The 14324-nt window shown below is 40.0% G+C and overlaps 1 protein-coding gene across 1 annotated transcript; it reads left to right on the top strand.

Moving 5' to 3' along the window:
* Nucleotides 1–5846: 5846 nt before the first annotated feature.
* Nucleotides 5847–8555, top strand: marcksb (myristoylated alanine-rich protein kinase C substrate b). Its single transcript, XM_056477517.1, has 2 exons — nucleotides 5847–6198; nucleotides 6980–8555. Exons 1-2 carry the CDS (start codon nucleotides 6112–6114, stop codon nucleotides 7577–7579), a joined length of 687 nt encoding a protein of 228 aa, XP_056333492.1. The 5' UTR covers nucleotides 5847–6111; the 3' UTR covers nucleotides 7580–8555.
* The last annotated feature ends 5769 nt before the right edge of the window (nucleotides 8556–14324 follow it).

The following is a 14324-nucleotide window of genomic DNA, read 5'->3' as shown; positions in this document are numbered from 1 at the left end:
AAACACAGGAGCGGGCAAATTCTTCACCAGGATAGTGCTCCTCATACTTCAGCCTCCACATCAAAGTTCCTGAAAGTAAAGAAGGTCAAGGAGCGCCAGGATTGGTCAGCCCAGTCACCAGACATGAACATTATTGAGCATGTCTGGGGTAAGATGAAGGAGAAGGCATTGAAGATGAATGCAAAGCATCTTGATAAACTCTGGAGTTCTGCAAACATGCTTTCTTTGCCATTTCAGATAACTTTATTAATAATTTATTTGAGTCATTGCATAGATGTATAAATGCAGTTCTCCAAGCTCATAGGAGTCATACAAAATATGAATTCTTTTTCCACTGCACCACGACTTTTTATTTTATACTGTACATTATTTCTGTTAAGTGACGAGACTTTTGTCTAAGCAAAGTCAGACCTTACGGTCCTCATTAAATAATTAAAAATCAAGCCATGATCATATTTTATTTTGGTAAAATAAGTGTGATCTAGAGGCCTTTGCCTTTCATAAAAGCCACTTCTGATACCAAATGATCAACTAAAAGTCAAGTTATTATTTATTGTTCCTAAAACTTGGATAGGCAACAAGAATTTTGTCAGGTAGTGTACATATAAAAATATTGTAATTTACAGTATTATTGTTTTCACAAAGTAGCATTTGATCGGAATAACACTTATTTTCATTTGTTGAGATTGAAAATCAGGTTTATTCCACCAAAAAAAAGTTTTTTTTTTAACTCTTCTGAGGTTGAAACATTGGTATTGTGCTGTCAAAAACGATAAATAAACATTTAAACATGCACTTTTGTTAAATAGTGTGACAAAATGCTCTAAATGGCAACATGATTACATTTAAAGAAAATGTCATCAGTAGTTATATAAAAGAATAAAACAAAAATGCCATTTTACTCAAACACAACTGAGAACTCTCTGTCTCTTCTGTGTAGTATTATCCTGAACAGGCTTCCTTGATTTGACATTTTACTTTTTTTAAATTTCATGTGTTGTCTTGCTTAAAAGATGCGAACAGGTATTTTAAAATTGCGTTCCATTATGATAATATACCCAGATAAATATTATGACAGCATGTGTTCATTCAACTGTATCTTATTTTTTCCTCTGGCGATAATGTTGGAAATATTCAAAGTACTTAAAAGGGATTGTTCACCCAATTTAAATTCTGTGAACATTTTGCTCAGTTTCATGTTGTCTGAAACCTGGGTGACATTCTTTTTTCTGTGCAACTCAAAAGGAGATGTTTGACAGAACGACAGCCTAAAACTCTCCTCAAATTCTCTTGTGCTTTACAGACAACAGAAAGTCATACAGGTTTAGCACCCTGAAAAAAAGGAAAAGCAAAACAAACTGCCAAACAATACGATGTATATTATTACTTGTACTCTAGAAAGCATAGTTTTTTTGCAATATTGAACTATGCAGCATTCACAGACATACAGTCAAAATTATTAGACCTCCTGTGAAATGTACTTTTTTTTCAAATATTTCCCAAGTGATGTTGAACAGAACAAGAACTTTTTGTCAATAAGAAATAGGTCATTTATTTTAGTTTGGTTTGAGTAAAAATATTTTTAAGGTTTAATGTATTTTTTTTTATTATTAACCCCCTTAAAAAAATTTTTAGATTGGCTACAGAACACACAACTCTTGTCCAGTGACTTGCTTAACCTAACTAGTGATGTGTTATTGCACTTTCAACTGAATACTAGTATCTTACAAAATAACTGAAATATGATATACTGTCATCATGGCAAAGACAAAAGAAATCAGTTATTAGAAATAAGTTATAAAACCATTAGGAAATCCATTTTTTTATTTAAAAGTTTACAGAAGGGCTAATAATTTTGCTTCGACTGTGCCTGCTGATTTTGCTAAAGATCTGTGCCAGTCCAATTGTAGGTATTGAAGATTGAATCACTCAGTGAGGAGTTCTGCAGGCTCATTATACAGTTTTATTGCACACACTGTAAAAAAATCTTGCAGGGTTTAACTGTATTTCAGAATAACGTGAAATAAAACTGTAAAATTTTTATGAAATAACATTTTTTTTACAGTGCAGTATAGAAAGGTGACATGGTGGCACAGTGGGTAGCGCTGTCGCCTCACAGCAAGAAGGTCGCTGGTTTGAGCACCAGCTGGGTCAATTGGTATTTCTGTGTGGAGTTTGCATGTTCTCCCCGTGTTTGGATTTGGGTGGGTTTCCTCCGGGTGCTCTGGTTTCTTCCACAGTCCAAAGACACGCGCTATAGGTAGGGCTGTGCGATTTGGGGAAAATATCTAATCACAATTTTTTTGACAGATATTGTGATTGCGATTTGATTTACAATTTAATTCAAGCTTCGGGCTGATTTTAATTTATTTCAAGCTTCAGCTCTTAACTTTCAACTTTGAAACCAAAATATTCCCATATTACAGAGGCTGTTTTTCTTTTAAATTAATTGATCTATTAATGCTTCTGAAGCAGCAGATGCCATAATCCCACTTGTCAGCACTTTCTTTTTTTTTATTGTGGGCATAGTTCAGTTGCGCAATTCTGATTGGGTAGAACGAAAGTGTGCTCACCCAATTGTCTAGTTATAAAGTCCTGGACAGATCACATGATTTAGGCACAATTTCTTTGACGTAGGGTGTCGAGGGGTGTCGTAAACGACAAATGGAAGTCGTGACAAGATTCAATCGTTTCTTCTCGTGTAATGTGTCATATTTCACAACAACCGATACCATGTCTGCGATGCCTCACGCCACCATCGCAGAAAGTCTAGCATACTTAATTTTCTGAAACATAGCAGACTGATTTTGTAGATGTTATTTGTTATTTTTGTTTACATATATACATGTATATTTTATATTGCAGCTTCTTGTGATTAACTAATTGCAACATTTCAAATAGCGGTTCATTCCTCTGTGGCGACCCGTGATTAATAAAGGGACTAAGCCGAAAAGAAAATTAATGAATGAATTTGTTCCTTCTTCCCCACTATTGGTGCACATATTACTATTGGTAAACATTTTATTCATTAATTTTCCTTCGGCTTAGTCACTATTTTAGAGGTCGCCACAGTGGAATGAACCACCAACTATTCTGGCATATGTTTTTCATGCAGCGGATGCTCTACCAGCCGCAACCCAGCACTGGGAAACACCCATACACACTCATTCACACACTCATACACTACGGTCAATTATTTTATTCAATTCACTTAATAGTGCATGTCTTTGTACAAACAGGAGCACCTGGAGGAAACCCACACGACCATGGGGAAAACATGCAAACTCCACACAGAAGTGACAACTGCTGGCTCAGCAGGGACTCGAACCATCAACCTTCTTACTGTGACGTTATGAGGCGACAGTGCTAACCACTGAGCCACCTTGCCACCAGTAAACATTTTTATTCATTCATTCATTTTCTTTTGGCTTAGTCCCTTTATTAATCAGGGGTTGTCACAGTGGAATGAACCGCCAACTTTTCCAGCATATGTTACGCAGTGGATGCCCATCCAGCTGCAACCTATCACTGGGAAACATCCATACACTCTCATTCACCATTTAGCTTACCTAATTCACCTACACCACATGTCTTTGGACTGTGGGGGAAACCGGAGCACCCGGAGGAAACCCACGCAAACACAGGGAGAATATGCAAACTCCACACAGAAATGCCAACTGACCCAGCCGAAGCTCGAACCAGCAACCTGTGAGGGGATTGTGCTACTCACTGCGCCACTATTTTTAAATGTCAGGGAAAAATCACAGTATTTTACTCTGGCACCATGTTCTGAACATGGCAATAAATGCATATGACATGCTGTGTTACGGATGTATTCAAAACAAGTAATCAGCAAAAACAGATCATGGTTTGGGCTGACTTTCAAGCATTTTCAATATTATTAGTTTTAATCTTAGAAAATGAAACTCTGCCAGAGGACTCCCAGCCTACATCAACATCTGTTACTGGAGCGTTGGCCAGCAGTACTGAGATTCTGAAATATTTCAATACAGTTTATACTCGTAAATATTTTGTTGAGTCACTTTAATATGTAGAGAGTGCTGGATTTTTTAAAATTTTTATCTTTGAAAATGCTTTTGGGCGACACGGTGGCACAGTGGACAGCACTGTCGCCTCACAGCAAGAAGGTCGCTGGTTCGAGTCCCGCCTGGGTCAGTTGGCATTTCTATGTGGAGTTTGCATGTTCTCCCTGTATTCGTGTGGGTTTCCTTCGGGTGCTCCGGTTTCCCCTACAGTCCAAAGACATGCGCTATAGGTGAATTGAATAAACTAAATTGGCCGTGGTGTATGTGTGTGAATGAGTGTGTATGGATAACTCCCAGTACTGGGTTGCAGCTGGAAGGGCATCCGCTGTGTAAAATATATGCTGGATAAGTTGGCGGTTGGCGATTTTATAATCAGATTTCTAAATTCTAGTGTTTACATAACATTTTAAAATGACCATAATTAGATTGCTGATGCTTTATATGGATTGCATATTTATAAATTATTCTTACAGTTGCTCTTGTATGTCATATTGTTCAGATTAGATTATTCATAGTATAGAATGGTCATGTGTAGATTATATTAATTAATTTGTGTACCATACTTCTGATTTTGGGCACCAATCATTCATTAATTTTCTGTCAGCTTAGTCCCTTTATTCATCAGGGGTCACCACAGCGGAATGAACTCCCAAGTTATCCAGCATATGTTTTACACAGTGGATGCCCTTCCAGCTGCAACCCAGCACTGGAAAAAAACCATACACTCTTACATTCACACCCACACATACACAACGGCCAATTTAGCTTATTCAATTCACCTATAGTGCATGTCTTTGGACTAGTGCTAACCACTGAGCCACCATGTCGCCATGATTTGGGCACCAATTAAAATAAAAAATAATACATCAAATTGAAAAATATAAAAGTGATCCAATAAAAACATGACCTAAAATAACTAATCTAGCCTCTGACTACAATATATAGGCTTTGATGTTATTTGTAATTAATAACAAGCTACAATTACCGTCAAATTGTAACAGACAGGTGATCAAAATCATATATAAAACAAATCATCTATGTTTTTTAAGGACAAATGCCCAGTTTAATCTTAGTTTGCAGTCTAAATCTTCTTCTTCCTCTATTATTCAGCAGGATCATTAACTTGTTCTGATGTAAACAAATATTTGACCATTGCACATTTACAATATTATTATTGTTTATGAGCAGTCTGCTGTGATGTTGAGCAGTTGCCATGGCGACGTGAGTTAGTATGGTGATGTGAAAGCGCACTTTAGACTATTTCAGTGCATTGAAAACAGCTCCGTCTGGGCTGACAATAAACTGTGACTGAATCTAGGTCACCAGGATTCCTCAGAATGAATTCATCATGCATGCAATGTGTGACTGGATGTTTATGTTGGAAAATTGTAATCCAACGCTTGTTGGAGCATCAGGAATGAAATACTTACAAATCTGTGTGTTGGCTTATGTGGTGTCTGTCTACATAAATCAAGTGGCTTTATGAATACTTCTCAGACATTTAGACCTATGGTGTTTTTGCTTTTGGGAAGTAAAAATGAATCAAAAAGACAGTTTTTTGTAAATTAACTTAGTTAAGTTACAACATGAAGCCCCCAACCAAAAAAATATATGTAGGCATAATAATAAAAATTATGGCAATGCAATTTGGGACTGTGTTTATTGGTACTGAATCACCAGTTGCTGGTTGCGAGCCCTTCCTCCCCCTCCAGTGCGCGATTGTAGTCCCTCCCCCCTGCTTCACGCATGCCTCTGATTGGCTCACGCCGCCTTTATGTGACGTCAAGAGTATTTGGGCGTTGTATCTCGCATCTCATTATCAAAAGAGAACAATTTCATTATCTCCATCTCGCATCCCAAAATAATATATTTTATTTAAGAGAGTGCTGTAATTATTACTTCCCCGGGATCAGTTGATCACAGCTTCGCCTCTCGCTTTCTCTTTTCCGCGGTTTTATTTGAAAACAGACGCTCTTGAGAGCGCGCACGCGACGCGTCTGTGAGGGAGAAGCTCGCGCTCTTTGTTCATTCATTTGATCTGCGATTCTTTGTTGCGTGTGAAAGCATGGGAGCACAAATCTCCAAAAACGGAGCAAAAGACGAGACTGCTGCCGAAAAACCCGCGGAGGCTGCGAATAAATCAAACGGGCAGGTAATAACTTTAATTATCATCTTTCTACAGGCGTGTGATGTTTTGAGGGGGTGTGCGGTTACCAAAAACCAAGTCGGTTCAAATGAACAATGAGCCGATCAACAAAGGGACTCTCCGGTTTCCACGAAATATATGCAATTTTAGGAAATATTGATGCTGTTGTAGATTAAAAAATGAATAGTGCGCGTGAATGGCTTCGAGTTGGTGTAAAATGTGTTTTTCTCATTTCCACGTTTATTGTAACAGACCACCCAAAGCAAGACGAGCGCTTAACGTCAAGTTAATTTTAAAATCATAAATGAAAAAATTGCGATTACAACGAAATTTGGCGAATAAACGAGGATTTCTTTTGGAAAATGTATAATATTCGTAGCTTTATTAAGCTTTTCCGTCGTGGATGGCCATTTCGGTAAAATCACCACGCCTTTATCGCATCTAGTTGATAAAATGGATGTACAAATAAGCCACGAGACACAATCCGTAAATTTAACACGAGAAATGGCTGTAGTGAGTGTAGGGGCCTTGTAAGACTGCTTGTGTGCTCAACACGATGGTCTCCTCGGATTGATCCTCCAACGCTGGAGGATCCACTCGTCCATCTTGCAACGCTTTCACTTAGATGGCAACAGCATCAGCCAGACAAAGTGCATGAGACTTCACCCACGTGGCGATCCTATAGCCTACTTTAATACAGCTTTTCACTTATTTGAGTGCACAATGTATGCAAAAAAGTTTAAAATGATACACAATGCTAAAACCTATTCATTTCATGTTTCCTCAGGAAAATGGCCATGCTAAAACCAACGGGAATGCCTCTCCGAATGCTGAAGCGGCAGCAGAAGATGTCCAAGCCAATGGAAAGCATGCTGCCGATGGGGAGGTAAAAGCAGAGGAGGGAAAGGCAGAGGAAGGAGACGTGGAGAAGGCCGCTCCGGAGGGTGAAGCAGAGAGTTCTGCTGTTGCAAACGGTGAAGACTCCACCAAGACAGAAGAAAGCGCTGCTTCTGCAAGCAGCGAGCCTGCCAAAACTAAAAAGCGTTTCTCCTTTAAGAAACCATTCAAGCTGAGCGGTTTCTCCTTCAAGAAGAGTGCCAAAAAAGAAGCTGAAGGTGGAGAAGCAGCAGCGGCCACCGCTGAGAATGGAGAGCAGAAGAAAGATGCTGAACCTGAGGAGGCCAAGCCTGAAGCTTCCAGCGACGAGGCCAAGACGGAGACTCCAGCTGAGGAACCCAAAGCTGAGGAACCAAAAGCTGAAAGCAATGAGGAGAAACCAGCCAGCGAGGTAGCCGAGGAAAAGCCGGCTGAGGAGAAGCAAGAGGCGGCTCCTCAGGAACCAGCAGCCGCAGAAAGCTCAGAGGCTCCAGCCGCTGCCACAGAGTAAGATGGAGGAGGTGAAAGGCCCGTTTTTAGATGAAGTCCGAGGAGCACAAACATGGAAAATTTGTACAAAAACCAATGACATTTCAAACCTTCTGTTATCTCATACTTTCACCCATTCCTGTTCCATCTACTACATTGTATATGGCATTTTGAAGGAAGGAAGTTGGATGGAATGATTGGAAGTGAAAGGCACATTTTTTTTTTTCCTCCCCCCATGTTTTTTCATAATTTTCTGTAGCAGTTGTGTGGGTGTGTGCGCGCATGAGTGAGATTTAATAGAAATATTGCTTGTTTAAATTTTTGTTTTGTTTGTTTTCTTTTGTAGGTGAACTATGTTAGTGTTGTAAGGACGTTGAGTTGAAATGTTAGTTGAAGGTACTGGTGCCATACAATTGGGTAAATCAAGCGTGTGGAAAAAGGAGCTATCAGAAACGACATCGCTGAACAGTTTTTAGATGTTATCGGTCCGTTCTCATTTGATTTTTACTGTCATGAATCACTAAAAACAGGTGCTCAAATCCTCAGCAGCTGCATTGTGCAATACCGCAGCATTATGTATTGGTATTGGCTTTTGTCATTGCTGGATTTTAAGATGTTGAAAATGGCTTTTTCATGTTATTTTTTCCCTCAGTGATATCAATTTAAAGGTTTTTTTTTTTCTCTCTCTCTTTCTTGAAATATTGCTGTTTCAATGAGAATGATGTTCTGAAGTGTTTAAGATCAAAACTGTTGCCCTGTCATGTGTAATGCAGTCAAAGTGTTTTTTATTCCAGCAGAGTTCCACAAATGTTTGAAAAATTGCCAGTGCAATCGTCAAGTAGATATTTTTTTTTCTTTTTTTCCTGTAAATACTTCAGCACCATCTCTACTTGATTTTTAAATGGAATGTAACTGCGTGCAAATCGTTCACAATGCTTCTTTTACCCCTTCATTTTAGGGGCACTCAAAATAAAAATAAAGGATTTAGACAGACATGACTTGAGTGGTTTTGTTTGAGTATTGATTGTACATCATAGGCTTTTTAATAGGAGTCATCATCTAGGGGGAAAAAAACATTGTGGAACTTTTTAATTTTACAAGAGTAATGTGAAATGTCTCACTTTTCATGTTATTTTCGCTGATTTTCATTTCAATCAATTTGTGTTGGGACAACATGGAGATTAGATCAGTGGTTCCCAAAGTAGGGGTCTCAGGACAATGATGGGGGTTGCTTGGTGATTTCCAAAAGTCAAATAAATTTCATTAAACTTAGAATTACCAGATTTTAACCTCTACCCACAGAAGATTAAAAATAATAGTTATTAATAGTAAAAAACAACATTTATTATAGGGTTGGTGTGTTTACATTAGATTAACAACACTGCAATAGCATCAGCTGCAGCAGATTGAATTTATAGCAGCAGGTTAGACTTTGACACCTTTATGGCAATCAAATACATTAAAAAAGAATACAGGACATTGCGTCCACCAGTCTTTGTAGCTGAGGTTAATATTAAATGAATAACTTACTATAAAAGTGATATGGCTGTTAGACTGTTGCACTTTTTTTATGTTGTCAATATGCATGTGTTAATATAGTCACAACATTTGTATATTTATAACCATCTTCGAGGAATTTGGGGGTTGTGAGTCACTGGTATTGTTATTTTGGGGTCATGGGCTGAAAAGTTTGTCAACTCCTGGTTTAGGTAACTTAGTTATATTTTTTGTTAAGTGGATTGAACATAAAATAATTAAGTTGTCCCTCAAAAATACTCAATTGTGTGGTTTCCACTTATAGTATAGAAGTTGACAAACAGCAAACATTTGTTGAGGATTTTTTTTATTTATTTATACAGGGACCATGTACAACACAGGCCTGTAGCCAGGGAGGTGGAGGGGAATGGGGGTGTTTGAAAGACCACACTGACCAAAGTCCAGAATTTGTCCCATACATGAGCTCATTTGTCCTATTTGGACTGCTATGCCATCATAAAGTAGTAAAAATAGAAAAAATAACCGATTAAAAAAGGTTTTAGGACCAAGTGGAATCCTCTGTTGGCTGTCGCTTCTGCATTAATCAGTTTTTGCCAGTGCACATAATTATTTTTCATGAGTCCAACATACAGCTGTGCAAGAAAACACTGACGTAAGTGAAGTCATCTTTCGCTACTGTATTGTTTTAAATGTGTTTAAAAATATTTTACAATTAACTTTTATTCTAAATCTTGGACCTTATTGAGCCAAAAATTATAAAATTTTTAGTTATATATAAATATATTTGATATCAAAACAAATTTGAAGACTATTTTGGCTATCGTTGTTGTCCATTAATTTTTAAATTGACTTTGTTTTGGTTATGATGACCATCCAACAATCTAATTCAGCTAAAATAGTGCTTAAAATGTCACAAATATTAATATTTAAATATTAAGGATTTAAATTTAATTAAAGCTGCAAGCAGCGATGATAGGGACCTCGCACACGGGCTCACCGCCGCCCGGTGGCCGTAGGACGACAGAGAACCGCGAACAATAATAATTTAAGCCGATACATAAAAAAATCTGAGAAAATCACAGATTTATGCCATACTTGCTCCCGTCAGCAGGTGGCGCTATGACTGTGACTCAAGATTGGCATGTAGATGTCTTCAGTAGTGGAAACTTATCAAACATGTGAAGTTTCAGCCTGATCGGACATTGTGTGGATGAGTTATAAGCCAAACTACCTACTGTCAGCAGGTGGCGCTATGACTGTGACTCAATATTGGCATGTAGATGTATTCAGGAGATGAGTCTTAACAACCATGTGAAGTTTCAGGCAGATCGGACATTGTTTGGCTGAGTTATAGGCAATTTTATTGTTGACAGCAGGTGGCGCTATAACTGTGACTCAATATTGGCATGTAGTTGTCTTCAGGAGTGGATTTTAATCAACCATGTGAATTTTCAGGCAGATCGGACATTGTGTGGCTGAGTTATAGGCAATTTTACTGTTCCCAGCAGGTGGCGCTATAACTTTAACTGGATATTGATATGTAAACATGTTCAGGTCAGGACGGTTATCAATTGTGTGAATTTTGAGGCAGATCGGATCATGCATGCCTGAGTTATAATGACTTCCTGTTTTGTGGCGAATCGTCAAAGTTTGCGAGGCCGCCACGGACACGCCCATCGACGAAAACTCTAAAGCTTCGCAATTTAACATCGCCAAGGCCTTTAGATGACAAAACCCAATTTTGGTGTCGATCGGATGAAATCCCTAGGAGGAGTTCGTTAAAGTACAACGCCTGGAAATGGCAAAAACGCCACTCTTTCGCCGCAGGAAGCTAAAAATATACGACTTCCTGTTGGGGTTGAGGTTTCGCTCCAAGAGACTTTTTCGTAGGTTTTGGCATGTTTGACGTGTGTGCCAAGTTTCGTGGGTGTGCGAGATTCGTAGCTCGGGGGCCTGTCAGTTTAATTTTTATAGGTGGCGCCAGCAGGTGGCGCTATAACTGTATCGAGTTATTGGCACGTAAGCGTGTTCAGGTCAGGTTGGTGATTAAATGTGTGAGTTTTGAGGCTGATCGGATCATGCATGCCTGAGTTATAACAACTTCCTGTTTCGTGGCGAACCATCAAAGTTTGCGACGCCGCCACGGACACACCCATCGACAAAAACTCTGGACCTTCACAATATATCATCGCTAGAGTGTTCAGAGGACACCTCTCAAATTTGGTGCTTATATGACCAAATTTGTGGGAGGAGTTTGTTACAATGTAAAATCATGTCATTTCCTGTAGCCAGCAGGTGGCGCTATAACTGTATCGGGATATTGGCATGTAAACGTGTTCAGGTCAGGACGGTTATCAAACGTGTGAATTTTGAGGCTGATCGGATAATGCATGCCGGAGTTATAACAACTTGATGTTTCGTGGCGAGTCGTCAAAGTTTGCGAGGCCGCCACGGACACGCCCATCGACGAAAACTCTAAAGCTTCGCAATTTAACATCGCCAAGGCCTTTAGATGACATAACCCAATTTTGGTGTCGATCGGATGAAATCCCTAGGAGGAGTTCGTTAAAATACAACGCCTGGAAATGGCAAAAACGCCACTTTTTCGCCGCAGGAAGCTGTAAATATCCGACTTCCTGTTGGGTTTGAGATATCGCTCCTTGAGACTTTTTTGTAGGTCTTGGCATGTTTGAGGTGTGTGCCAATTTTCGTGCGTGTGCGTTATTCGTGGCTCGGGGGCTTGTCCGTATCAATTTTCTAGGTGGCGCTGTCGAGTCATTTTGCCACGCCCATTTCCGAGACCCATATCAGCCGACCATTTACGCCGCGTTTGATGTGTGTGCAAAGTTTCGTGACTTTTCGAGCACGTTTAGACCCTCAAAAGTGCCCCGATTAGGGGCGGAATAATAATAATAATTAAAGCTGCAAGCAGCGATGATAGGGACCTCGCACACGGGCTCACCGCCGCCCGGCGGCCGTAGGACGACAGAGAACCGCGAACAATAATAGTTTAGGCCGATATATAAAAAAATCTGAGAAAATCACAGATTTATGCCAAACTTGCTCCCGTCAGCAGGTGGCGCTATGACTGTGACTCAATATTTTCATGTAGATGTCTTCAGGAGTGGAATTTTATCAACCATGTGAATTTTCAGGCAGATCGGACTTTGTTTGGCTGAGTTATAGGCAATTTTACTGTTGCCACCAGGCGGCGCTATGACTGTGACTCAATATTGGCATGTAGATGTCTTCAGGAGAGCAATCTTATCAACCATGTGAAGTTTTAGGCAGATCGGATATTGTTTGGCTGAGTTATAGGCAATTTTAAGTTTGCCAGCAGGTGGCGCTATAACTTTATCGAGTTATTGGCATGTAAACATGTTCAGGTCAGGACACTTATCAAATGTGTGAGTTTTGAGGCAGATCGGATCATGCATGCCTGAGTTATAACAACTTGATGTTTGGTGGCGAATCATCAAAGTTTGCGAGTCCGCCACGGACACGCCCATCGACGAAAACTCTAGACCTTCACAATATATCATCGATACTGCTTTCAGATGACACCAGTCAAATTTGGTGCTGATATGATGAAATTTATGGGAGGAGTTTGTTTCGCTGTAAATCATGTCAATTTTACTGTTCCCAGCAGGTGGCGCTATAACTTTAACTGGATATTGATATGTAAACATGTTCAGGTCAGGACGGTTATCAATTGTGTGAATTTTGAGGCAGATCGGATCATGCATGCCTGAGTTATAATGACTTCCTGTTTTGTGGCGAATCGTCAAAGTTTGCGAGGCCGCCACGGACACACCCATCGACGAAAACTCTAAAGCTTCGCAATTTAACATCGCCAAGGCCTTTAGATGACAAAACCCAATTTTGGTGTCGATCGGATGAAATCCCTAGGAGGAGTTCGTTAAAGTACAAAGCCTGGAAATGGCAAAAACGCCACTCTTTCGCCGCAGGAAGCTAAAAATATACGACTTCCTGTTGGGGTTGAGGTTTCGCTCCAAGAGACTTTTTTGTAGATTTTGGTTTGTTTCGCTGTAAATCATGTCAATTTTACTGTTCCCAGCAGGTGGCGCTATAACTTTAACTGGATATTGATATGTAAACATGTTCAGGTCAGGACGGTTATCAATTGTGTGAATTTTGAGGCAGATCGGATCATGCATGCCTGAGTTATAATGACTTCCTGTTTTGTGGCGAATCGTCAAAGTTTGCGAGGCCGCCACGGACACACCCATCGACGAAAACTCTAAAGCTTCGCAATTTAACATCGCCAAGGCCTTTAGATGACAAAACCCAATTTTGGTGTCGATCGGATGAAATCCCTAGGAGGAGTTCGTTAAAGTACAAAGCCTGGAAATGGCAAAAACGCCACTCTTTCGCCGCAGGAAGCTAAAAATATACGACTTCCTGTTGGGGTTGAGGTTTCGCTCCAAGAGACTTTTTTGTAGATTTTGGCATGTTTGACGTGTGTGCCAAGTTTCGTGGGTGTGCGAGATTCGTAGCTCGGGGGCCTGTCAGTTTAATTTTTATAGGTGGCGCCAGCAGGTGGCGCTATAACTGTATCGGAGTATTGGCATGTAAGCGTGTTCAGGTCAGGTTGGTGATTAAATGTGTGAGTTTTGAGGCTGATCGGATCATGCATGCCTGAGTTATAACAACTTCCTGTTTCGTGGCGAACCATCAAAGTTTGCGAGGCCGCCACGGACACACCCATCGACGAAAACTCTGGACCTTCACAATATATCATCGCTAGAGTGTTCAGAGGACACCTCTCAAATTTGGTGCTTATATGACCAAATTTGTGGGAGGAGTTTGTTACAATGTAAAATCATGTCATTTCCTGTAGCCAGCAGGTGGCGCTATAACTGTATCGGGATATTGGCATGTAAACGTGTTCAGGTCAGGACGGTTATCAAACGTGTGAATTTTGAGGCTGATCGGATAATGCATGCCTGAGTTATAACGACTTCCTGTTTCGTGGCGAGTCGTCAAAGTTTGCGAGGCCGCCACGGACACGCCCATCGACGAAAACTCTAAAGCTTCGCAATTTAACATCGCCAAGGCCTTTTGATGACATAACCCAATTTTGGTGTCGATCGGATGAAATCCCTAGGAGGAGTTCGTTGAAATACAACGCCTGGAAATGGCAAAAACGTCACTTTTTCGCCGCAGGAAGCTGTAAATATCCGACTTCCTGTTGGGTTTGAGATATCGCTCCTTGAGACTTTTTCGTAGGTCTTGGCATGTTTGAGGTG

Source organism: Danio aesculapii, chromosome 17, assembly GCF_903798145.1.
Source record: "Danio aesculapii chromosome 17, fDanAes4.1, whole genome shotgun sequence".
Lineage (NCBI taxonomy): Eukaryota > Metazoa > Chordata > Actinopteri > Cypriniformes > Danionidae > Danio > Danio aesculapii.
The sequence above is the reverse complement of the archived record's forward strand: the minus strand, read 5'-3'. Positions and strand labels throughout refer to the sequence as shown.

Excerpts from the sequence above, each read along its gene's own strand:
- marcksb (XM_056477517.1), top strand. The coding sequence starts at position 6,112 with ATGGGAGCACAAATCTCCAAAAACGGAGCAAAAGACGAGACTGCTGCC. Across the intron at positions 6,199-6,979 it reads CGAATAAATCAAACGGGCAG|GAAAATGGCCATGCTAAAAC; the intron begins GTAATAACTTTA and ends ATGTTTCCTCAG.